The sequence below is a fragment of the Dendrobates tinctorius genome, unplaced genomic scaffold, assembly GCF_039654945.1.
Source record: "Dendrobates tinctorius isolate UK_male_01 unplaced genomic scaffold, ASM3965494v1 ptg000040l, whole genome shotgun sequence".
In the NCBI taxonomy this organism is placed as follows: domain Eukaryota; kingdom Metazoa; phylum Chordata; class Amphibia; order Anura; family Dendrobatidae; genus Dendrobates; species Dendrobates tinctorius.
This window is the reverse complement of record NW_027361708.1, coordinates 2,304,592-2,330,451: the sequence shown is the minus strand read 5'-3', so window position 1 is coordinate 2,330,451 and position 25,860 is coordinate 2,304,592. Positions and strand designations below refer to the sequence as shown.

At 42.8% G+C, this 25,860-nt stretch overlaps 1 protein-coding gene and 1 long non-coding RNA gene across 3 annotated transcripts in view; one reads left to right on the top strand and one right to left on the bottom strand.

The window, feature by feature from the left end:
- Positions 1-19,391, bottom strand: part of RET (ret proto-oncogene) — a 123,130-nt gene extending 103,739 nt beyond the window's left edge. The window contains exons 1-2 of one of the 2 annotated variants that reach the window (XM_073574779.1): positions 18,902-19,391; positions 17,115-17,220 (exon numbers count right to left, since the gene is read on the bottom strand). Coding sequence is in view for 1 of the 2 variants with exons in the window: in XM_073574778.1 (XP_073430879.1) it covers positions 18,902-18,947 (46 nt within the window). In the remaining variant the exon portion in view is untranslated. The remainder of the gene's footprint in view (positions 1-17,114; positions 17,221-18,901) is intronic. The other variant, XM_073574778.1, reaches the window with a different exon arrangement.
- A 132-nt stretch (positions 19,392-19,523) lies between these two features.
- LOC141088643 (uncharacterized) lies at positions 19,524-25,125 on the top strand. Its single transcript, XR_012232011.1, has 2 exons — positions 19,524-19,659; positions 24,997-25,125. It is a non-coding gene; the product is annotated as an uncharacterized lncRNA (long non-coding RNA).
- The last annotated feature ends 735 nt before the right edge of the window (positions 25,126-25,860 follow it).

Sequence of the window (25,860 nt, the reverse complement as noted above, 5' to 3'; positions counted from 1 at the left end):
GGAGATGTGACGATAGCTTTGAGGTGTGGTTACAAAAACATATCAAACTAATTATAATCAAAGATGTCCAAACAAAACCATAGTAAAAAATAATTTTATTACTAAAAAAAAAAAACAAATTTAATCAGCAATAACGGGCACTCCACTGAACATAAATCCTACAAGCGACAAGGAGCAAATAAAACCCAGAAAAAGGATACGTAAAAAAGTAACAATTTTATTTCCCATTAAAATACATACAAAAACATATTATACAAATTCATACTATAAATAGTAAAACAGAAAGAAAATAATGGCACAAAGTGCACACAAGCAAGCTTTCAACTCACAGAAAAATTTAGAGAGCATGGGCAAAGAAAAAGATTGTATGATACCCCGTGACTAACTATCAATGACACCAAAAACTGTATTAATGAATGAACAAATAACATAACCTGATATAGATAAATTCAACCAGACACTGGTAAAATCGTAACAACAAAAGTCCTATGTACTCAGCACAATGCACTAAGTAAATAGACAAGACTAAATCTAATGAAAAATGATATAAGTCACCTGAATGGGAAATAAGGGGTCAAACAATCTTACCCATAGTAACCCTGTGTGAGCCGGCAAGGAAAGCAGCCCCATCTCAAACTGAGATCAATCTAAACAGTTCCAAAATTCTTAAAGGGAATCTGTCACCTCATTTTTGGCCTATGAGATGCGGCCACCGCCATCAGGGGCTTAGTTACAGCATTTTGTAATGTTGTAAATAAACCCCCGATGTAATCTGAAAGATAAGAAAAACAAGTTAGATTATACTCACCCGGGGGTCCGGTCCGGTCCAATGGGTGTCGCGGTCCGGCGCCTCCCATCTTCTAGCGATGACGTCCTCCTTCTTATTACTGCCGAGGCTCCTGCACAGGTGTACTTTAAATCAATGTATAACACTTTATTAAAGAATAACAAAATACCCACAACCTGGGAAAAAGGTGTATAATCCCAGGATAAGAGGAGGAACACGCAGCAATTCTTAATAAATGTTATAATTTTAATAAAACCATAACATGACAGGGAAGACCTCATGAAAGGGACACCTAATCAGCCTAATAAAACCTAAGGCGTACTATGAGGGTGAGAACAAAGTAGCCTGGGGTACAAAGCAATAAAGTGCAAGTGCTAACAGTAAGAAGGTGAACACCTATTGCTACTCTTACGACTATACCACTTTGATCCCCAGGTTCCTACATTCATATGTTAAAGTTTGGGCACCCCTATTAATGTTAACCTTTTTTCTTTATAACAATTTTGGTTTTTGCAACAGCTATTTCAGTTTCATATATCTAATAACTGATGGACTCAGTTATATTTCTGGATTCAAATGAGGTTTATTGTACTAACAGAAAATGTGCAATCTGCATTTAACCAAAATTTGACCGGTGCAAAAGTATGGGCACCTCAACATAAAAGTGACATTAATATTTCGTAGATCCTCCTTATACAAAAATAACAGCCTCTAGTCGCTTCCTGTAGCTATTAATGAGTTCCTGGATCCTGGATGAAGGTATTTGTGACCATTCCTGTTTGCAAAACAATTCCAGTTCAGTTAAGCTTGATGGTCGACGAGCATGGACAGCCCGCTTCAAATCATCCCAAAGATGTTCAAGGATATTCAGGTCTGGGGACTGGGATGGCCATTCCAGAACATTGTAATTGTTCCTCTGCATGAATGCCTGAGTAGATTTGGAGCGGTGTTTTGGATCATTGTCTTGCTGAAATATCCATCCCCTGCGTAACTTCAACTTCGTTACTGATTCTCGCACATTATTGTCAAGAATCTGCTGATACTGAGTTGAATCCATGCGAACCTTAACTTTAACAAGATTCCCGGTGCTGGTATTGGCCACACAGCCCCAAAGCATGATGGAACCTCCACCAAATTTTACTGAGGGTAGCAAGTGTTTTTCTTGGAATGCTGTGTTTTTTAGCCTCCATGCATAACGCCTTTTTGCATGACTAAACAACTCAATCTTTGTTTCATCAGTCCACAGGACCTTCTTCCAAAATGTAACTGGCTTGTCCAAATGTGCTTTTGCATACCTCAGGCGACTGTTTGTGGCGTGCTTGCAGAAATGGCTTCTTTCGCATCACTCTCCCATACAGCTTCTCCTTGTGCAAAGTGCGTTGTATTGTTGACCGATGCACAGTGACACCATCTGCAGCAATATGATGCTGCAGGTCTTTGGAGGTGGTGTGTGGATTGTCCTTGACTGTTCTCACCATTCTTCTTCTCTGCCTTTCTGATATTTTTCTTGGCCTGCCACTTCTGGGCTTAACAAGAACTGTACCTGTGTTCTTCCATTTCCTTACTATGTTCCTCACAGTGGAAATTGACAGGTTAAATCTCTGAGACAACTTTTTGTATCCTTCCCCTGAAAAGCTATGTTGAATAATCTTTGTTTTCAGATCATTTGAGAGTTGTTTTGAGGAGCCCATGATGCCACTCTTCATAGGAGAATCTAATAGGAGAACAACGTGCAAGTGGCCACCTTAAATACCTTTTCTCATGATTTGATACACCTGGCTATGAAGTTCAAAGCTCAATGAGGTTACAAAACCAATTTAGTGCTTCAGGAAGTCAGTAAAAAGTATTTAGGAGTGTTCAAATCAAGAAAATGATAAGGGTGCCCACAATTTTGCACCGGTCAAATTTTGTTTAAATGCAGATTGCACATTTTCTGTTAGTACAGTAAACCTCATTTGAATCCAGAAATATAACTGAGTCCATCAGTTATTAGATATATGAAACTGAAATAGCTGTTGCAAAAACCAAAATTGTCATAAAGAAAAAAGGTTAACATTAATTGGGGTGCCCAAACTTTAACATATGACTGTATATACCTCACTGCAGCATAGCCATAAAACATTATGAATGGGTAAAGTTACCCAAGGGTAACTAAATTCACTGCCTATGGGGTCCCAGGCGTTGTGCCCTACCCACTGTATAGATAAACTACTGCATCAGAAAACCATGGCACAAACGCCTGCACTTTCATGTACAACAGTTTTAAAATAATTTTGCTTGCAATTCTAGGACATGAAAAATGCAAAAAAGGAAATGTGACTTTATTGATTAGTTAAGTGGGATATTAATACACCTTTTTCTTTTCCCACTGCATAAAAAAAAATTGCAGCATTTTACATTTGATTTACCAGCGACGTGTGGATTCACTCCACAATGTGGGGACATACCTTATAGTAGTCAACTAGAAAACAAAGGCTCCCCCACTTCCACTAATTAGCACAACAGCTGGATTCCCTCAGTAATCAGCTCATCCTGACTTTTGGGATCTTAAACAGGATTAGTGAAACTGACTATACCAATTACAAGAACTGGAGTAGAAGACTAAAAACGATCTTGCCTCATCTATACCTAAGGGTACCGTTACACCTAGCGATGCACCAGCGATCCCGACTAGCGATATGATGCAGTCAGGATCGCTGGTACATCGCTAGGTGGTCGCTAGTGAGCTGCCACTCAGGCAGATCTCACTAGCGACATCGCTGGGGACAGGGATCGCTACTTACCTGTCAGACGCGGCGATCCCGCGTCCACGCGTCGCTCGTCGTCACAGCAGGAAGCGCCGCAGGAAGTGACCGACGAGGAATGGTCCAGCAGCTTCTCGCGCGATCAGCGATTACCAGCGGGGGAGTCGGTCGGAGGTAAGTATCACATGCAGCGATATCGCAAGCAATATCGCTGCAACGTCACAAAATCGGGGACTTTGCAGCGATATTGCTAGCGATATCGCAGTGTGTAACGGGGGCTTTACTGCAAAAAGCAGAAAAAATAATGATCCATGACACGACAGCCTTAGCCACTGTGACTCCAGACCCTGACGGGTCATCACAGCCCTATGAGGTCTGGAGTCAGCCTACTCATATGGACATCAAAATACTAAGATTTTAGTTAATTTACCCTACCCATCTTTTTATACCCTAGTATTCCCAGTTTCCTTCACTTTTGATTTCTTCCTCCTTTCTTTCAGTCATAACCTGATTAAATTGTTTGGAGCTATGACTAATTTCCAAGTGTTACAGATCTGCAACACAGGACTAGGGTAGAAGGGGGAAAACTGACCCTGCACTATGACTAGGCTGATGCCCTACGATTGAGGGGGCGACCCATTCCTTGCGAATAGACCCACCGACGATCCTAGGTTAATCTCAAGCAAAGACCTATAGATAGGGGGAGGGGGGTCCCTGAAAGTTCTAAGGACTGGGTACAAAAATAGGTCACCTCCTATTCGAAAAACACAGAGAAGTCTGCAGAAACCAACAGGATACAGAAACATAGACTAGCGGAACCAGAGGTCCTAGCACTCCACAAATTACACACACAGAAAGCAAAGCACCAAGCCAGAACTCAAGCAGATTAACACTGTTGTCCAGCAGGATTGGGAGGCAGGTGCTGGTTAATAAAGTGATACAATCACCTGACCCAAGACAAACCCAGCACCAGAGGAAAAAGACCAGCAGCCAGAACACCACAAGAAAATGGCAAATAGTCACAAACAAAACAGATTCTAACACCAGGTAAATGCAGATTTTTCTTAAAGTGAACCTGACAGCTAATGCATACTGCCTGAACCTCAGGAAGCATGTATGAGACCATGACTGTATGATCTTAGCCGGCTATGTTTGATAAAACCATACTTTACAAGCGGCCAGGAGGCAAGCCATACTGGAGACTAAAGGGAAAGGCGGGTCCCCATTGGCTACTCCTTGCCGGCTGCACAGGATTAACAGGTCTCTGCCTACATGCGGAAAAAGGTTTGCGAAGGATAAATAACTGAGATTATAGAGATTTGAGTCCATCCTTGGGAGTCACTTACATTTTTTTTGTTTAGAAGCTTACCTTGAGCTGGGGTATGATGGAACCGTCCCCCAAGTATGCTGGCCTGGCCCAATTACTTTTTTTTTGCTTTATTAAGCCCCAATCACTCACACCCATAGCTACTTTAATTATATGTCCGCAGCAGAGGGGGTTGGCCACAATTGACATCAGTGATGTCAGACACTGACCGCACGCCCCAGCCCTTGTGGCACATTATATGCAGGAGTTGAGGGCCCAAAAGTGATGAGGTGCACCCTCCTGTCCGTCCGACCTCCCATTCCCCCACCCACCCGCTACTCGTCTTGTGTCCCCTTCCCTGCTCGTGCAGGGAGGCCGTTTCTCTCTGCTGCCTGCAAACTACTAAGTATAACCCTACTTAATGTGGCCTGTCTGCAATAAGGTACAGTTGCCTGTCTTAAAGAGGATATTCTAGTAATATAATACTTCTCCTTTATACACAACATATGGGATAATTATTAGGGTCAGTTCACATGGCGGCTCTTCAAGCAGAAGTTTGGCCGGGATCTTGCTAAATATCCACACCAGCGGTTTCCTTCATGCCTCCCAATCATCTCTATGGCAGGCTGTGATGAGGATTGTGGAATGGCGAATTTTAAACATGCCGAGAAAGGACCGGTCTGCACCAAAATTCTGCTTGAAAATCTACCATGTGAGCTGGCCATTGCAATCGAGCGCTGCATGCATGCCCAATCAGCTGCTCTGTTCTTGTGAGCAATGTCCATATCTACAAACAGGCAAGAGAGCAACTTCCATAAATGTACAGAAAACAGAATACAATAATCTGCAATCAGAAATACAGATTATAAAAAGATTAACCCAATCTGGTCTCAATTAGTTTTAAAAAAATGTATGACTCACTTCCTTAAAGAAAAATAAATAAAAATATACCCATAAAAGGATATTGGGCATTTTAACCCATTTCCGACGTTAGGCGTAATAGTACGTAGATGTCAGACTTCTTCCCTTTGGCTGTGAGCCCACATCTTTCCCGAGACATGTCAGCTGTTTTGAACAGCGGACATGTGCCCGGAATAGCCGCGGATGGGATCGTGATCCACCTGTGGCTATTAACCCATTAAATACCGCTGTCAAAAGCTGACAGCGGCATTTAACTCGCGCCTCCAGCCATCAGGCCAGGAATCCACCCACCGGTGACCCCCGTCACATGATCGCTGGTCACTGGTTAGTTGGTATAACAACCAGAAGTCTCCTGGAGGTCGGTGCTTATAACAAGTGAGTAATTCTGCTATACAGAGGCGGTCTGATCATCGCCTCTATGTAGCAGAGCCGATCGGGTTGTGGCAGCTTCTAGTCTCCCATGAAGACTATTGAAGCATGCCAAAATGTTAAAAAATAGATTTTAGAGATATAAAAAAAAATAAAATATAAAAGTTCAAATCACCCCCCTTTCGCCCCATTTAAAATAAAACAATAAAAAAACAAACATACACATATTTGGCATTGCCGCGTTCAGAAACGCCCGATCTATCAATAAAAAAAAGGATTAACCTGATTGCTAAGCGGAATTAAGCATTTTTTTGTTGCTGCAGTCAAAAGATCTTATCTGAACCAAAATGGTATCATTAAAAACATTAACTCGGCGTGCAAAAAAATCAGTCCTCACCCAACCCGAGATCACGAAAAATGGAGACGCTATGGGTCTCGGAAAATGGTGCCATTTTTTTTTTTTAACAAAGTTTGGAATTTTCTCTCACCACTTAGATAAAAAAAATAACCTAGACATATTTGGTGCTTATGAACTCATAATGACCTGGAGAAACATAATGGCAGTTTTAGCATTTAGTGAACCTAGCAAAAAAGCCAAACAAAAAACCAGTGTGGGATTGCACTTTTTTTTGCAATTTCACCGCACTTGGATTTTTTTCCCATTTTCTATTACACAACATGATAAAACTAATAGTGTCGTTCAAAAGTACAACTTGTCCCGCAAAAAACAAGCCCTCACACGGCCATATTGACGGAAAAATAAAAAAGTTATGGCTCCGAGAAGAAGGGCAGCAAAAAACAAATGCAAAACCGGAAAAAGCTCCGGTCATTAAGGGGTTAAGAAATGTTTAATAGCTTAGAGTATAGTAGGACCCTACCAAAAAGTCTATCGATATGTATACCGTGGCACAGCTGAAATGGTGCACAAAAAAGGTTCCCACATCAGAGAATATATAAAATAAATTTTTGGCACTCAACTTGAGATGAGACTTACCTACCAAAAAGTCTAACTTGTCGTGGTGGTGACTTTAAAAATAATCAAAATCAAAAAACTGATGGCTGTGGGAGATCTGGGAACAGTTAATGTGTGATTGGTGAGGACATGATACAGAAGTGGAGTTTTTCCAAGAGTGGGTGGTGGAACTGTGGAAGATTCGAGGGTTGGAGGTGGAGGCGGGGCTTGGGGTGGAGCCTGGATGGAATATCAAGGGGCCCCAACATTTTTTTCAGTATGGGGCCCTGAAATTCCTGGTGGCAGCCCTGATAGGGTGGCAGGACAGGGAGGACACTTGCAGAAGGATAAGGTTTAATTTTAATCAGTGGGGACTGGAGATTCACACTGTGATACCATGATGGCTGCCCATTTAGTAGGGGTTACAGACAGAAGCTGACTTAATATTGGCGAGTGCCATAAATTAACATTTAGCCTTCTATAAGTGTCCTCATAGTCCTTGTGCCTAGTGCTCCATTAGGGGACAAGAGTGGCCAGTACTGAAATATCGTGACCTACATTTTTTTGTTGAATACTTTAGTCTAAGTACAAGTTATGTTTTTCAGGGACTGATGACGCTACGTACTGTATTGTCTGCATAGAATATTGACTAGGTGTAGTCCTGTAGGAGTCCATCACCATGTCCTCATCTACTCTGATATATAGGAAGTTTTGGATTCCTAGTCCATCTCCTGTATTATTGATTATGCAGTCTGATACTCACCGTAAGAGGTCTGCACTATTTTATATGAGCGAAAGTGACTAATATGGAGAAACGACAGTGAATCACTGCTTTTCTATAGACAGTCATCAATTACTCACGTGTTGTCACTTATAGTTAACCATTTCCCTCTCTGCAATTGCACATACGAGGTTAATGAGCATTTCCATCTAAAGAGGCTTCCAGGGTAGAGTTTTCTTCCTCAAGGTCACAGATGACACTAGGACCGCGCTAGTACCATACATTAACATGAGAGGTCTTCAGTGAATACATAGTAACATGGCTGTATCAGGCCGATTAAGGAATACCGTATGTAACATAAGCATTGACTACAGGCCGTGTGCACGGATCCATCCCTCCATTACCTACTCCACACGCTTTACAGAGCTCTGTTTATTCTGGACCAACTGCACCTGCTTCCCACCTGCCTGCTTTGTGCCCGACAATGAAAGGTTTGCTTTTCCTGGAAGTTTGCCTATTAAAAAGAGATTTTCTGTCCCTGACCTACACATGCCACACTGAAGAGAGTAGCGGCAACAGAAGAATTAAGGGCTTCTCACTATTCATTACTGACCTCCTCCATCACCACTGCACGGCTTTAATACTTTACCCAATAAGAGGCAGGAACTCAAGTTTCTGATGCAAAAAGTGGCTTTTCTTTTATTCAAACAGCCTCGATTCGGTGTTGACAGATGTTGCACACGCTGAGACACTGCAGTCTGTATAGTTTTACTATCACAAAACTTACATAAATTACTAAACTATTAGGTTGCAGGAAAAAAAACATCTCCATTAACCTCTCAGTGACATAATTCATGGCAATATTATGCATCTCAATGCCATTCGTTGTGAGATAACAGGTGTAGTCCAGGGGTGGACATACCATTGGTGTGACCTGGGCAGCCGCACAGCTGCCTTAGAGGTAAGGGGACCACTATGACCGCCAAAGCAGGTGGAATTGTGCATTATGATGAGCTATTGGACTGCAGAGCGTCCATATACTGTTGTTGCACAGGATTCTCTTCTGTCTGTGTCCGCTCTTGGTTGAGCCCTTACTGTCAGTGCATTACCTAAAGCTTTTACGCTTAGGTGGCATTTGCCTTCTCTCTCCTATGCACTGCGCCCAATGGTTCCTGTATGTTTAAGTGTATTAATGTGTCATGTCTAATATGTTATGTATAATGTTTTATATATTCCATGTCATTGTATATTCTATGGAGCAGATTGGGAGCTGATGCTTCTGCTGTTGCCGAAGGAGCAGCATCTTTGAATAGGGACAGCTCAGGAATTGTAATCTCATTTACTTCACCGTTATTAAACAAGTTTGCCACTGTTGGAACCGCAGTGTAACGTGTGGTGCATTCAGAGGACGCCGTTCCCATATGGAGAGCAACCGTATGTCAGAGGTAACCAATTGTGCCATAGAGCTGGGACTTGAACTGTCTTTTCATGTGCAAGGGGCCGGGATGCTCACTGACTGATCTAGTGGACTCGCCCAGGACGTACCACCCCGTGCCACCTTGTTATAGCTGTAAAGAAAAATGTCCAATATTTTGCCTGGATCCTCTTAGGCTACAATGTACTGTAATTTAATGTGCCATCTTGTAATAGGTTTTCATGATAATGCAACCCCCACACCCAACCTCAAGATCTCCAGACAAAATGCCATGTGTTTAGAGGGTTGTTGTAACAGTACAATTACACTCTACACTATCAGACAGACATTCAACTTATGATAGAACAGGTTGGAGGAAGACCTAAGCTTATTTTAGCAGTTCAGTCCACTGTGCTTCAGGCAAAAGTCAGACACATTTTGTTGAATTCTATGCGGAAGAAGAGGACAACTGGACTCAACCAATAACTTTAGGCATTTCATTGGTACACCAAGTACGAACCAGACACCATCAACCAACCCCAGTGTCTGACCTCACAAACACTCCTGCAGCTAAAATATTATTGTCTTAAACTTCGATGTGGAGACGTATGTCATAATTTTGTCCTTATACATAGGATAAAATGCTCATCATGTTCACCTGGACATGATGTTTTGGTGCCTGCATAGTTCTAGCCACACTTCTAAATGTATGCCATGACAAACAGATGTGAGAAATCCTGTGTAAATGTCTCATACATGCACTTCATTAATGTAGGAACCATACACAGACAAGATCTTCTTCATTCGTATGGCTGCTATTCCATTTTCAGTGGTGCCAGATTGGGGTCCCACCTCTTTGACCACAGTCTATGAGAAACACTTGGCATATCCAGAGGATATGCCATAAAATCTTCATGGTATATATACTCCACTGAAGTAGACATCTATTAGACAGGTTAATGGCATTAAAAGACATTTCAGTCAGCCTTTCCATCCAATTTTAAATGGAAGATTACAGGAGGTTTTCAACTGTCCAGTATATTGAGACTAGCTAACTGAATTTTCTCTTTAATGTATATGCCACATTAAACTGACTTTATCAACCCAAAATGACAGCAATCAGCTGCTAGAAGTGACAGACACCACCAGGTGTAAATGCTTTGAAAGAAGCTGGTATAGAAGTTGTTCTGCAGTACCTGGCAGCTGCTGTTACTCTGTGAGTGGAGCTGTGCTGGGCCATGCTCTATTTAAAATGTTCACATCTGGTGGCCGAAAGAGCTTGTAATAGCTGATGGGTACGGGGTGGCTGATGTCAGACCATCACTGATCTGATAGTGATGTGACCAATCAACTCCTTATCCTACTTACCTTCCATTTATTTAGGAAACATTTTGTTTCATAAAAACAGGAACACCGCACAACCATCACCCCCCAAAAAAACAAAACTGTGCACTTGTATCTATTCCACTCTAGAGAATAAAGTTTATGGAGCTGAAATCTAGGTCCTTAATCAGTTAAGGTCTACCATCATGAGAAGTCTCCTAATCAAATCTAACCTGTTCCAAACGAGAATCTCTCAGAATTTTGTAGTTGTATTTGAAAATGAACAACGCCTAAGACATTTCATCCCTTGCTGCATGTGGTTTTGTTTCTCAAAAACAAGCCACGCTATACTCTCCTATCCTGGTTCCACTGCTCCTGATAGGTGGCATTGACAGCGGATCTGACATGACCTTGACAACATGGCAGCCAATAAGTGAGCTCAGCTTATGAGCTTACCGATTGGCATTGGCTGTGGTCCTGACCCACGCCTACATCTCGGCAGACAGTGCCAGATACCGGTAGAGACTCCGTGATGGTGGACCCATGGAAGGCGACTATAGCGTTGCATAGCTTTAAAAAAAAAACAAAACACACTTATGGTAGCATAACAACTATTATTTTTCAGCATGTCACCTCTATTAAATAGGGGATGTGCTGCCGAGAATTTGATGTATGGGGACAGAATGATCATGTTAAAGGTAATCCTGTTCGGATCAGTTCTCATAAACCTGTATATGGCTATGTTCACTGTAAATCGCAGTTTGAAACGCAGCATGACCCCTGTGTATGAATGCCGCCTTAGGCCATGTGCACACGTTGCGGAGTCTGCGTTTCAGACTCTGCGGGTCCACAGCAGATTTAGGTGCATTGTACAGTACCATTGTTTTCATTGGTAATCTGAAAAACGCTGTGCACATGCTGAGGATTTTTCCGCGCGGATTTGCTGCGGGTTCAAATCCGCAGCATGTCAATTCTTTGTGCGGAATCTGCTGCGGTTTCACACCTTCTCCATTGTAGAGTTGTGAAACCGCAGGGCTAAACTGCAGGCTAATCCGCAGGTAAGTCGCAGGTCTTTTGACCTGAGAATTTACATGGGAATTTTTCCAAATCCAAGCGGAAAAATCCGCAGGACCTAAAACTGTGTGTGCACGTAGCCTTAGGGTATGTGCACATGTTGCAGATTGTCCTGCGGATTTTGCTAAATCTTCAGGTAAATCCGCAGGTAAAATGACCTGCGTTTTACCTGCGGATTAGCCTGCGGATTTCCCCTGCATTTTGACACCTGCGGATTTCTATAATGGAGCAGTTATCAAACCGCTGCGGATTCTGCACAAAGAATTGACAAGCTGTGGATTTCAATCCGCAGCTAATCCGCGCGGAAAAATCCGAAACTTGTGCACTGCGTTTTTTGTTTTCCATTTACTTTAAAGGTACTATACAACGCAGCAGAATCTGCTGCAGATCCGCAGGGCCAAATCCGCTGTGGATCCACAGCAGAATCCGCAACGTGTGCACATAGCCTAAAGAGGCTCGTAAACCAGTGCTAACTGACTTGTGTACGGTAATCAATGGTAATTAACAGGCCGAGATCAACGCATCTGAATGCAACTTTACTACACACTTTAGGCCAGCGTCACACGCAACGTATAAAAACACGGACCGTATTGTACGGCCGTAATACGCATAAATGGTCCCTAAATAATGATCCGTATGTCATCTGTTGTCAGGGTGTGGCCGCGTATTTTTCCCATGTAAGCATCCGTATGTAATCCGTATAGCATCCGTATGCCGAGATTTTCTCGAAGGCTTGCTAAATGGACATATAATGGAGCCCTATGACAGGTTTTCAAACACAAACGAAAGACTAGATATAGACACATAGAATACATATATATATATATATATATATATATATACAGTATATATGTATTCTATGTGTATATATCTATTCTTTCGTTTCTTTATTAAACCTGTCAGTGTGAGTTTACTGTATCTCGCACTGAATTACTGGCTTTTCTAAAGAACACCGGGTGCGTATTTCTCGCAAGTCACACATCTGGTCCGTGTGTAATGCGTTTTTTTTGCACACCCATAGACTTGCATTGGCGTACTACGGGCGTAGTACGCTGACAATCGCAGCATGCTGCAATTGTCTCGGCCCGTAAAATATACGCCAGAAATATACAGCTGATGGGAGCTACCGCGTAGAGAATCTTTGGTCCGTGTGCAATGCGTGGTTTTTAACGCCTCTCAATCGTCCGTATTTCTCTCTAGTGTGACTCCGGCCTTACTGTAATATCAGGTGCTGCAAGTCCTGGGGAGAAGGAGGGCATCCTCTGTCTGCTTTCTCCAGAAACTCATAGGTGAAACAAAGCTGTTGGCCCAGTGCAAAATTTCTAGTCGGACGTCTCAACTATCAAGATTAATGATGTTTTCTAATGTGGCAGAAGAGCCCGGGTACAAGTCCCGGATCCTCAGAGCTATTGTTCTAGTCTTACCCTGCTATGTATAGAAATACTCCCCTTACTACATGTAGAGGGTTAATAGAAACACCTGATACACAGAGATAAAGTCCACAAAATTTGTATGAAAAACATATGCAAATTTTATTAGTTACAAGACAATTCAGTATATAATAAAAATAATCAATATCCGACAAAGGGCCTTTATATTAGAGACAGAAAGGTTACACACAGAGTCCAGTGTGTCCAGACATAATAGTAAGAGGTGGGGCAGCAATTAACAACCACATATCATATATTGTGAAATGCCTTTGGTGCTTATTAACCCGGTCACAACCACTGGATAGATTCAATCACTATTGAGGATCCAAATATCCTTTCTTGTAGTTAAAACAAGCGACTCATATACAATCAGACAATCATAATTCAAATGAAATCTTGCTCTTACCCATAGTGCCTCAGTCAGGAACACACAGTAGCGCAGCCCCAACGTGTGTTTCGCGTTGGCTTCTTCGGGGGGGCCGTGTTTACAATGTGGCCAACCTGGTCTTATATAGACCAGGATGCGTGTGAGCACAGGTGCCGTGGATCACGGCGCGCATCTTCCGTCCCTCATGCCGGAACTCGTGTCATCCCCAGCAGTCACAGACAGTGCGGGTCATGGGGAAATCCCCGATGATGTCAATGACCCGCAAACGTCATAATATGAAGCCGGAAGTGACGCATCGCCAATGAGACAGCGGGAGACGCGCGCACCCACCACATCATGTTATCACAGTCTCCAGTCCACATACTCCATATTACGTATGGGCAAAAGTAAGGGCAAATATAAAAAACACATGATCTCTGAATATATAGAGATAGGGACTATCCCAAGAGCAACACACATATAATAAGAGATATAAAGGTACTACTTAGAATTAGATTGAAAGTGCAATATGCATAAAAAAGTGACAGTGCTCAATCCATAAGGACGCATAATACATACAATATATATATATATATATATATATATATATAATATAATATAAATACAGTACTATTATGTACAGAACATAGAAAAACAACCACAATACTAAATATAAGTTGATTCTTGGGGTGAATATAATTGTTGAAGATGAGAAGGACTTGGGTATTCCGGACATCCTTATCATTCAGGGGTGTCACCCATACTTTGTATTTGGAAAAATACTGGAGACTATATAATGCTAGATGGTGGCCCGATTCTAACGCATTGGGTATTCTAGAATATGTATGCAATCTGTCACCCCATTTTTGCCCCGTAAGCTGGGGCCACTGCCATCAGGGTCTTATCTACAGCATTCTGTAATGCTAGGTGTTTCTAGATTAGTTAAGAGTGTCCAATGGGGATTTCCCTGGTCCCAGTAACAAGACTGTGGACCCCTCATTTTGGCTATATTTGTACATGTATTTTGTTCTGACTCTATTGTTATCCATGTAGAGGGATAATGTCCAGGTACAGATTATAGGGCACATCATGCCCCATGCTGACAGTGAAGGCGACATACAGTATCTTATCACCTGCAGATTCTGTAGGTTACAAAAGAAAATAATTTGAGTGAAAATCTCCCTAATTTTCCTTTTATTAAGAAAAGTACTCTTATTAAATTATTGCAAATCACGATATTTAACACAACAACTGAAAAAGTGCTGCTCTATAGAAGTGTGGCATGGTAAAAGAAAACATGGCTTTATATGTTACCTTTCTGTGTTTAACTTGTTTTTTATTTTTACAATTCTGCGCTGTTCATTTCCTCATGCTAAGAGAACATCATAAGTTCCAACTAGATGATAGCAACAAGAAATCTGTAAGTCATTCAGTACTAGCAGTTTCTGAACTCAAGGGGCTAATTACCCCATACTGGGCTTTTTTAAAATTATTATTTGCTTTGTTGATATGTCTCTGCCCATTGGAGTCAGATTTCCTGAAGTTTAGATGCTAATTGGTCTAGTGACCAGACGCAGTGATAGCCACAGAGCTGAAGAGTCAGTAATAAATCAGCCAACTAACAATATGGAGTAAAATTTTTACCAAATCTCCCAATAATGGAAATATGAGCACACATAATGACATGTATCAGAACAGCACGGTGGCTCAGTGGTTAGCACTGTTACTTTGCAGCTATGGGGTCACATCCCACTAAGGACAACATCGGGAGTTAGTAGTATGACCTGTCCGTGTTTGTGTGGGTTTCCTCTGACTTGTCCCGATTTCCTCCCATTCTCCAAAGACATACTGATGGGGAATTTAGATTGTAAGACCCAATTTCTCCATTGAGGTCTATGAAGGTTACCGTCTAGAAATCAACTATCCATTCCTGTTTTTTTTTTTTTTTTTTTATTCCTATTTTCAGCTGCAGTTGGTTGCCTAAAATTTTACAGCAAAATTGTGCAAATGGTGGGAGCCCAATGGATGTGGCTCGCATCTAAACAAAATTTACAGCATATACAATGATCATAGTACTGCAACGTAAACATAAAAGAAGCAAAAAAAAGTAAATATGGGAAAAGCCCCGCCGTGTGGTAAATGTACATGGTTAAAAGAAGTTGTCCGGACAATGAAAAAAACATTGCCCATTCTTACGTACATTTCTATGACTAAGGGCTTCGGTCAGAAACGTACGTCAGAATGGGCAATGTTTTTTTTTTAATTGGACAACGTCTTTTAAACATGTGAAATAAAGTTACATATTTTTTATCCATATGGCCATGTGGATCTTTTTCTTCCTTTTTTTGTAAGTACTGCAACTTAGTTTAACATTGCATGGCTGAGCGATGGAGCGCCTAAACCAAAAGCAAGGGTGTCCTATAAAGAAAGCCCTTTTGAGCATTAAATTTTATCCACTGAGCCACTCTCACCTTTTGACCAATCATTTGATCTGACACTGAAGCTGCTCATTCATTTAAACCAACAGTCTATAATCGTCTAACAGATTTATATTAGGTATCCAGTGTTGGACTGGAGTGCCAAGGACCCACCAGTAATCAACTCCAGGGCCCCACTTTTCAACTTCATGCAAATGTGACATTATCCTCAATCACAAATTTCTATAGCAATAAACTGTGTAGATTGTTAAGTACGATGTCACCTTTATACATAGTGATTCTAGAATATTGTGCCAAGCACTGCTCCTATAAGAGTACTGGGACCCACTGGAGGATTCTCCTGCTCTCCTGTGGGCCAGTCTGGATATAACAAATACAGACAGGTAGAGGGCGCTGTCAGTGTGACTACTACCGGACTCTTGTACAGGGGTCCTCCTGAATAGAAAGGACATCCCTTAATTCAATGTGTGGTAAGAATGTGCGCAGAGAGGTCTACTTTTTATGTCATACAAACAAGGATTTGGAGAAAATGACCAAAGCTAAAGGGAAAAACAAAAAATACAAGGTCATCCTACTCCCATCCCACATAGTGAGGGGTGTGGTTGTGTTGACCTGCACCAGATATTGCTGCTTCTTTTACTCTTCACCGAACATAACTAACATGTCCCTAAGATTTTGTTGTATTACCAATCATCCCCATCATGATGATAATATATGTGGGACACATTTCTTGGGTGTCCAGAACAGCTGATCGGTCTCCGAGTGCGGGCGTTTACTGTCAAACAATAACTTATCTCCTTGTGCCCGTAAATGATTCATATGGCGCAGACCTGTGTGTGTCACCTAGAGGAGTAAGGGGATGCTGGCACTATATCTATGCACAAATGAAAAGATCCAAATGCGCTCATCAGTCTACTGGTTCAGCAGGTTTATAGTATACATTTTGTGTCCAATACAAGAAAACAGGATGACCAAATATTAGTAAATATATATATATATATATATATATATATATGTGGTATGATTGTGTGTATGACAATCTGCTCAAGGCGGGAAATAGCTTGATAAATCTAATCTCGCAGCGACATTCTGGGATCTTGTCTGCCCAAAGAGTAACTTTTGTTTGCGTGATTATCTGGAATATTTGATTTTCGGCTATTTTCCTGGTGATATTATTTTTTTCTTAGACTATTGTCAGATTACGCACTGTATAATCCAAGGGATTGTTGGGCTTTGCTGATGATGACGGGAAGAAGTTTGTTACTGACCTGCAGCGTGCGATGTAGATCGTTTTTCTTCATTTTTTTATTGAATGACAACAGACCACTGCGCATTTTCTGGTGCTGGCCGCTATGACAGTGGTCACTAAATTGGCTGCAGAAACAAGAAAGAGCTTCTATAATGAAATCACTGGTGTAATGAACATTTGCAGCAGGAAGAAGACACAAGTCTCTTTCCAGGGAACAGAAAATTAATTTTGAACCGTAAAATCACTCCTAATGATGCAGGGTAATATGAAAGTCAGATCACAGAAACGCTGAGATTGGAAGGATTTCATGGGCCACTAAATATTACTTAATGACAAATACTGGGGTTATATGAGAGGCCATGAGCCCCATCATGCAGCGGGGCTGCGGGGCCCAGGTGAGCTGCACCTCTGCACCCCCTATAGCCACAGCTCTCGCCATAGGCAGTTTAAGAGTTTGACATTGTTAAAGGGGTGTCAGGCATTATGTGGTCATTATACATAACGGTCAGCCGTGTTTCACGCTTGCATATAATATATATATATTTTACACACACACTTTTTTTTTAAGTCAGATAACCCGTATCCATGATTGCCACATAATTACAACTAAAGATTTAACCTTAAATACAGCCTTTCAAAAATTGTTTTTCATAGCTATAAATGACGAAACCTTTATAGCTGCGATTTTTAATCAGTCTTCCCATCCATCACCGCTTCGAATTATCTTTCACTGCTCCTCGGCTCATAAATCTGTCACGTTGCTTGAGCGAGAAGGTAACGGAGCCAAAAACAACTATTTCATAACTTGTGTTGTATTCCGATGTAGTAAAAATACATATGCAAGTCTATGGGAACAAGATCTATTCTAGTTCTACAATACTGAGGAGTGTGTGAAGCCTAAGGTTCGAGTAGCGATACAGCAGAGCTGAGTTTGTCATCGGCTATCTGTGGTCTTGTTCTGGTGACTTGGAGAGGTAGAGGGGTTTACCAGCAGCCCCCATGTAGTAAAAATACATATACAAGTCTATGGGAACAGGATCTATTCTAGTTCTACAATACTGAGGAGTGCGTGAAGCCTAAGGTTTCAGTAGCGATACAGCAGAGCTGAGTTTGTCATCGGCCATCTGTGGTCTTTAGAAGAAAACCTTCTTGTTCTGGTCACTTGGAGAGGTAGAGGGGTTTACCAGCAGCCCCCCATACATTGCCAAATCCTGCTCTGCCCCCAGTCCCTGGCTCAGATTTGCGGCCCTGCCCCAGACTTTATGAGCAAACACTGACATATGGCGATAAGAATATATGACAGGTCTGTGTACATTGCACAAGCAGCAGCTGCTGGGATCTTTATCACCTTCCAGACCCCAGCTCACCTGCGCTGGGAGATCTCATGGACATCATTAATGCAGGAGGCTTGATTATTGGGCATTGGCACAGTACATTTACATTTCAATCATTAAACCCAGGTACTAGTGTCGGGAGCCCAGTGTATACCTTCTATGAGCTGGTTTATAGGGCGCATAGAAACTTTTAGGTCGGAGACAATTTACAACAGGAAACTTTGCCAATTCCAAGGTGAACGCTATTACCTATAAATGACTTTTGAGTAAACGACCCTTGAAGAAGACGCCAGTCATAGGGTTTGATGGCAATAAAGGGGTTAAGTCGCCATGTGTGAATGGGATCTATTGAGAAAAAAGCCGATGATGCGCACTGCAGCAAAGGGACCATTAATATCAAAATTCAGAATTCTGATCCAGGGAGATGACGGCTTATTGGCGGTGGGCATCAGGAGCAGGCAGCACAACTTACCTTGGCTGAGGCACAGGACGCACAGTGCCCACCTGGCTGATGCCATGCTGTGGGGGCAATGCTGGAGGGAGAAAGTTGCCCTCTGCAATAATCCACTTCTGTGTCCCCAGGGCGTGTCTGCAGGAGAGGGTCGGCCTCAGTGATTGGGGTCCTCAGCCAGACTGCCCCATCGCGGTGCTGCTCCCGGTGTGTGTGCTCAGCACTGGGCACCGAGCCCGCCGCATGCTCCTGTCTGGGAGAGAGAACTCCTCCAGCACTGCTCACCAGACAATGGCATCCACAGCAGGAAAAGTTGGAGACGAGGAGCACTCCTCTGCTCAGTCACCGTCTCCAGCACAGACTGAGGGTGGCAATGTCACCTTAACCCTTCCCAGCCCTGGCACTGTGCCAGGCTATGGAGTCCCAGCTCCGGAGCAATGTGTCAGTGCAGATGAGGATGGAGGGCCAGGGATTCACAAGTGATGCCTCTGGGTGGATCCTGCTCTCCCAGCCAAGCCGAGCACTAATGAAGGCAGGAGCAAATGGGCCCTCAGCTACACCCAGCCTAATTAATAAACTGCAGCCAGGAGGGGCAGGCGCCGGGGAGAAGAGCACTCGTGTGCTGGGATGAAGGCAAAAGGAAGGAACAGACAAAGCGATCATCCTAACCAATCAGCCGGAAAATGCCCTGCACCCCGCCGGAGTGCTGTGTGCGACCCCCAGGCTAGGAGCACCTGTCCGGAAAGAGTGGCCCAGGCTGGGAATTGGGGCACATTTGGGTACTATCTATTTCCTCTTCACAGAGATTCGATGGAAGGGAGAAAGTATTTGTCACCACTTTTTTTTTATTATCATGCTTTTGCTTATATAGCACCATCAGTTTCCACATTGCTGTACAGATACTTATATCATCACTGCCCCCCCCATTGGGGCTCACAATCTAGATTCCCCATCAGAAACACGGGGAGAACATACAATCTCCTTGCAGATGTTGTCTTTGATGGGATTTGAACCCAGGACCCCAGCGCTGCAATGCTACCCACTGAGCCACCATGCTACCCTGTATACAGTAGTGCTACCCACTGAGCCACCGTGCTACCCTGTATATAGTACAGTGTTAATCACTGAGCCACCGTGTTACCCTGTATATGGTACAGTGCTAACCACTAAGCCACCGTGCTACCCTGTATATATTACAGTGCTAACCACTGAGCCACCGTGCTACCCTGTATATAGCACAGTACTAATCACTGAGCCACCGTGCTACCCTGTATATAGTACAGTGTTAATCACTGAGCCACCGTGTTACCCTGTATATAGTACAGTGCTAACCACTAAGCCACCGTGCTACCCTGTATATATTACAGTGCTAACCACTGAGCCACCGTGCTACCCTGTATATAGCACAGTACTAATCACTGAGCCACCGTGCTACCCTGTATATAGTACAGTGTTAATCACTGAGCCACCGTGTTACCCTGTATATAGTACAGTGCTAACCACTAAGCCACCGTGCTACCCTGTATATATTACAGTGCTAACCACTGAGCCACCGTGCTACCCTGTATATAGCACAGTACTAATCACTGAGCCACCGTGCTACCCTGTATATATTACAGTGCTAATCACTGAGCCACTGTGCTACCCTGTATACAGCACAATACTAATCACTGAGCCACCGTGCTATCCTGTATATAGTACAATGCTAATCACTGAGCCACTGTGCTACCCTGTATATAGCACAGTGCTAATCACTGAGACACCGTGCTACCCTGTATATATTACAGTGCTAATCACTGAGCCACTGTGCTACCCTGTATATAGTACAATGCCAATCACTGAGCCACTGTGCTACCCTGTATATAGCACAGTGCTAATCACTGAGCCACTGTGCTACCCTGTATATAGTACAATGCTAATCACTGAGACACCGTGCTACCCTGTATATATTACAGTGCTAATCACTGAGCCACTGTGCTACCCTGTATACAGCACAATACTAATCACTGAGCCACCGTGCTACCCTGTATATAGTACAATGCTAATCACTGAGACACCGTGCTACCCTGTATATATTACAGTGCTAATCACTGAGCCACTGTGCTACCCTGTATACAGCACAATACTAATCACTGAGCCACCGTGCTACCCTGTATATAGTACAATGCTAATCACTGAGCCACTGTGCTACCCTGTATATAGTACAATGCTAATCACTGAGACACCGTGCTACCCTGTATATATTACAGTGCTAATCACTGAGCCACTGTGCTACCCTGTATACAGCACAATACTAATCACTGAGCCACCGTGCTACCCTGTATATAGTACAATGCTAATCACTGAGCCACTGTGCTACCCTGTATATAGCACAGTGCTAATCACTGAGACACCGTGCTACCCTGTATATATTACAGTGCTAATCACTGAGCCACTGTGCTACCCTGTATATAGTACAATGCCAATCACTGAGCCACTGTGCTACCCTGTATATAGCACAGTGCTAATCACTGAGACACCGTGCTACCCTGTATATATTACAGTGCTAATCACTGAGCCACTGTGCTACCCTGTATACAGCACAATACTAATCACTGAGCCACCGTGCTACCCTGTATATAGTACAATGCTAATCACTGAGCCACCGTGCTACCCTGTATATAGTACAATGCTAATCACTGAGCCACCGTGCTACCCTGTATATAGTACAATGCTAATCACTGAGACACCGTGCTACCCTGTATATATTACAGTGCTAATCACTGAGCCACTGTGCTACCCTGTATACAGCACAATACTAATCACTGAGCCACCGTGCTACCCTGTATATAGTACAATGCTAATCACTGAGCCACTGTGCTACCCTGTATATAGCACAGTGTTAATCACTGAGACACCGTGCTACCCTGTATATATTACAGTGCTAATCACTGAGCCACTGTGCTACCCTGTATACAGCACAATACTATTCACTGAGCCACCGTGCTATCCTGTATATAGTACAATGCTAATCACTGAGCCACAGTGCTACCCTGTATATAGTACAATGCTAATCACTGAACCACTGTGCTACCCTGTATATAGTACAATGCTAATCACTGAGCCACTGTGCTACCCTGTATATAGTACAATGCTAATCACTGAGCCACCGTGCTACCCTGTATATAGTACAATGCTAATCACTGAGCCACTGTGCTACCCTGTATATAGTACAATGCTAATCACTGAGCCACTGTGCTACCCTGTATATAGTACAATGCTAATCACTGAGCCACCGTGCTACCCTGTATATAGCACAGTGCTAATCACTGAGCCACCGTGCTACCCTGTATATAGTACAGTGCTAACCACTGGAGCCACCATGCTACACTCTATACAGTACCATGCTAACCGCTGAGCTGCCTGATGTAGATTGTACTAAATAGGTGGGTTCAGAGATGTATCTAGGGGGGCAGCCGGGGTATGTGCTCCAGGCTCAGCCAGCGGGGGGGGCACAGTCGGGCCGCTTAATGCGACGGTCCGCAGTGTCTCCCCTGTCGGCTGTATTATGCCGCCCCCCGAACTGGGAGTTGGCCGTTCTCTGTGCTGGTTGTCAAACTGACAGCCGGCACACAGAAGCTGCCGCGCGCCGGCTCCCAGGGATCAATTGTACTGGCGTCTATACAAATGCCAGTATAATTGAAGCTCTGACCGCCGGGTCAGAGCGACGACAGCAGCGTGATCAGGTCATGTGATCACACTGCTGACGTCACTCGCCGGCGCCCAGAGCGAACACTAGTGGTAAGTCAGTGCTCCACTGTGGAGCTGAAGAAACCACCGAAGATAGGAGATGGGGGGGGGGGGTACATAATGTGTGGGGGGATTTGGAGTGGGGGAAGTACATAATAGTAACATAGTAACATAGTTATTAAGGTTGAAGGAAGACTTTAAGTCCATCTAGTTCAACCCATATCCTATCCTAACTTGCCCTATTATGTTGATCCAGAGGAAGGCAAAAAACCCCATGTGGCAAACAGTAAGCTTCACATTGGGGAAAAAAATTCCTTCCCGACTCCACATACGGCAATCAGACTAGCTCCCTGGATCAACGTAATATTAAGGAAACTAGTGTATATACCCTGTAATATTATACTTTTCAAGAAAGGCATCCAGTCCCTTCTCAAATTTTAGTAGGGAATCACTCATTACAACATCATATGGCAGAGAGTTCCATAGTCTCACTGCTCGTACTGTAAAGAATCCACGTCTGTGAGTATGCTTAAACCTTCTTTCCTCCAGACGTAGAGGATGCCCCCTTGTCCCCGTCACAGGTCTAAGAGTAAAAAGATCATTAGAAAGGTCTTTGTATTGTCCCCGCATATATTTATACATTGTAATAAGATCACCCCTAAGCCTTCAATTTTCCAAACTAAATAACCCCAAGTGTAATAACCTGTCTTGGTATTGCAGACCCCCTAGTTCCCTAATAACCTTGGTCGCTCTTCTCTGCACCCGCTCCAGTTCAGCTATGTCTGTCTTATACACCGGAGACCAGAACTGTACACAGTATTCTAAGTGTGGTCGCACTAGTGACTTATATAGAGGTAAAATTATGTTCTCCTCATGAGCATCTATGCCTCTTTTAATGCATCCCATTATTTTATTTGCCTTTGCAGCAGCTGCCTGACACTGGCCACTAAATGTGAGTTTGTCGTCCACCCATACACCCAGGTCTTTTTCAGTGACAGTTTTGCCCAGTGTTTTACAATTAAGCACATAATTATACATGTTGTTTGTTCTACCCAAGTGCATGACCTTACATTTATCCCCATTAAAGATCATTTGCCATTTATCAGCCCAAGCTTCTAGTTTACATAAATCCTCCTGTAATATAAAATTGTCCTCCTCTGAATTGATTACCCTGCAGAGTTTAGTGTCATCTGCAAATATTGAAATTCCACTCTCTATGCCCCCTACAAGGTCATTAATAAATATGTTAAAAAGAAGCGGGCCCAAAACTGACCCCTGTGGTACCTCGCTGCTAATCATGACTCAGTCCGAGTGTGCTCCATTAATAACCACCCTTTGTTTCCTATCCCTGAGCCAGCTCTTAACCCACTTACACATACTGTATTTTCCCCTATCCCCATTGTTCTCATTTTATGTATCAACCTTTTGTGTGGCATGGTATCAAAAGCACACCACGTCCACTGCATTCCCTTGGTCCAGTCCGGAACTTACCTCTTCATAAAAGCTTATCAGATTAGTCTGACAGGAACGGTCCCTTGTAAACCCATGTTGATATTGGGTCATAAGGTTATTCTTCTCCAGATACTCCAGTATAGTATCTCTTAGAAAACCCTCCAGGATTTTACCCACAGTTGAGGTTAAACTTACTGGCCTATAATTTCCAAGTTCAGTTTTTGTCCCCTTTTTGAATATTGGCACCACATTCGCTATACGCCAGTCCTGTGGTACAGACCCTGTTATTATGGAATCTTTAAAGATTAAAAATAATGGTCTATCTATGACTGTGCTTAATTTCTGCAGTACTCGGGGGTGTATCCCATCTGGGCCCGGGGGATTTGTCAATTTTAGTGATTTTTAGACACCGCCGTACTTCTTGCTGGGTTAAGCAGGTGACATTTAATGGAGAATTTTTATCCCTGATCATGTTATCCGTCATGGGATTTTCTTGTGTAAATACTGTTGAAAAAAGTCATTTAGCATATTGGCTTTTTCCTCATCCTCCTCCACCATTTCACCCAGACTATTTGTAAGGGGACCAACACAATCATTTTTTAGTTTCTTACTATTTATGTAGTTAAAGAATATTTTGGGATTATTTTTACTTTCTCTGGCAATGAGTCTCTCTGTCTCAATCTTTGCTACCTTGATTTGCTTTTTACATAATTTATTTAATTTTCTGTATTTATTTAATGACTCATCACTACCTACTTGCTTTAATTCTCTAAATGCTTTCTTTTTGTCACTTATTGCACCCCTTACAGCTCTATTTAACCATAGTGATTTCCTCCTATTTCTAACATGTTTATTCCCATACGGGAATATATTTTGTGCACAGGTCCAATTCAGGATGCTAATAAACGTCTCCCATTTTCTTTGTGTATTTTTAGGTCTCAGGATATCGTCCCAGTTAATTGCACCAAGATCATCTCTCATCCGTTGGAAATTTGCTTTCCTGAAGTTTAGTGTCCTTGTAACCCCTCAACTATACATCTTATTAAAGGACACATGAAAACTTATTAATTTGTGATCACGACCCTTATATTTCATATGCGGTCTGGCCTCTTGGTTAATATTAGGTCTAGCAGTGCCCTCCCTCTTGTTGGGTCCTGAACCAGTTGTGAAAGGTAATTGTCTCTCATAGTTGTCAAAAACCCATTACCTTTGCTGGAACTGCAGGTTTCGGTTCCCCAATGTATTTCAGGGTAGTTGAAGTCCCCCATAATAATGACTTCTCCTTGAGTCGCCGCTTCATCTATTTGCTTTATGAGGATATTCTCTGTTGCTTCCATTATTTTTGGAGACTTATAACAAACCCCTATCAGTAATTTATTATTTTTCCCCCCTCCCCTTATCTCTACCCACAGGGACTCTACATTTTCATTAGATTCATACATATCACGAAGGATGGGTTTTAAGGATGATTTTACATATAAACACACGCCTTCCCCTCGCTTATTTGTATGGTCATTTCTGAACAGACTATAGCCCTGTAAATTAACCGCCCAGTCATGGCTCTCGTGTGTGGGAATTTGGAGTGGGGGGTGTACATAATGTGTGTGGGGATTTGGAGTGGGGGTGTACATAATGTGTGGGAGGATTTGGAGTCGGCAGTGTACATAATGTGTGGGGGGATTTGGAGTGGGGATGGGGGTTATTTAATGTGTGGGGAGATTTGGAGTGAGGATGGGGGGATACTTAATGTATGGGGGGATTTGGAGTGGGTTATTTAATGTGTGGGGGGATTTGGAGTA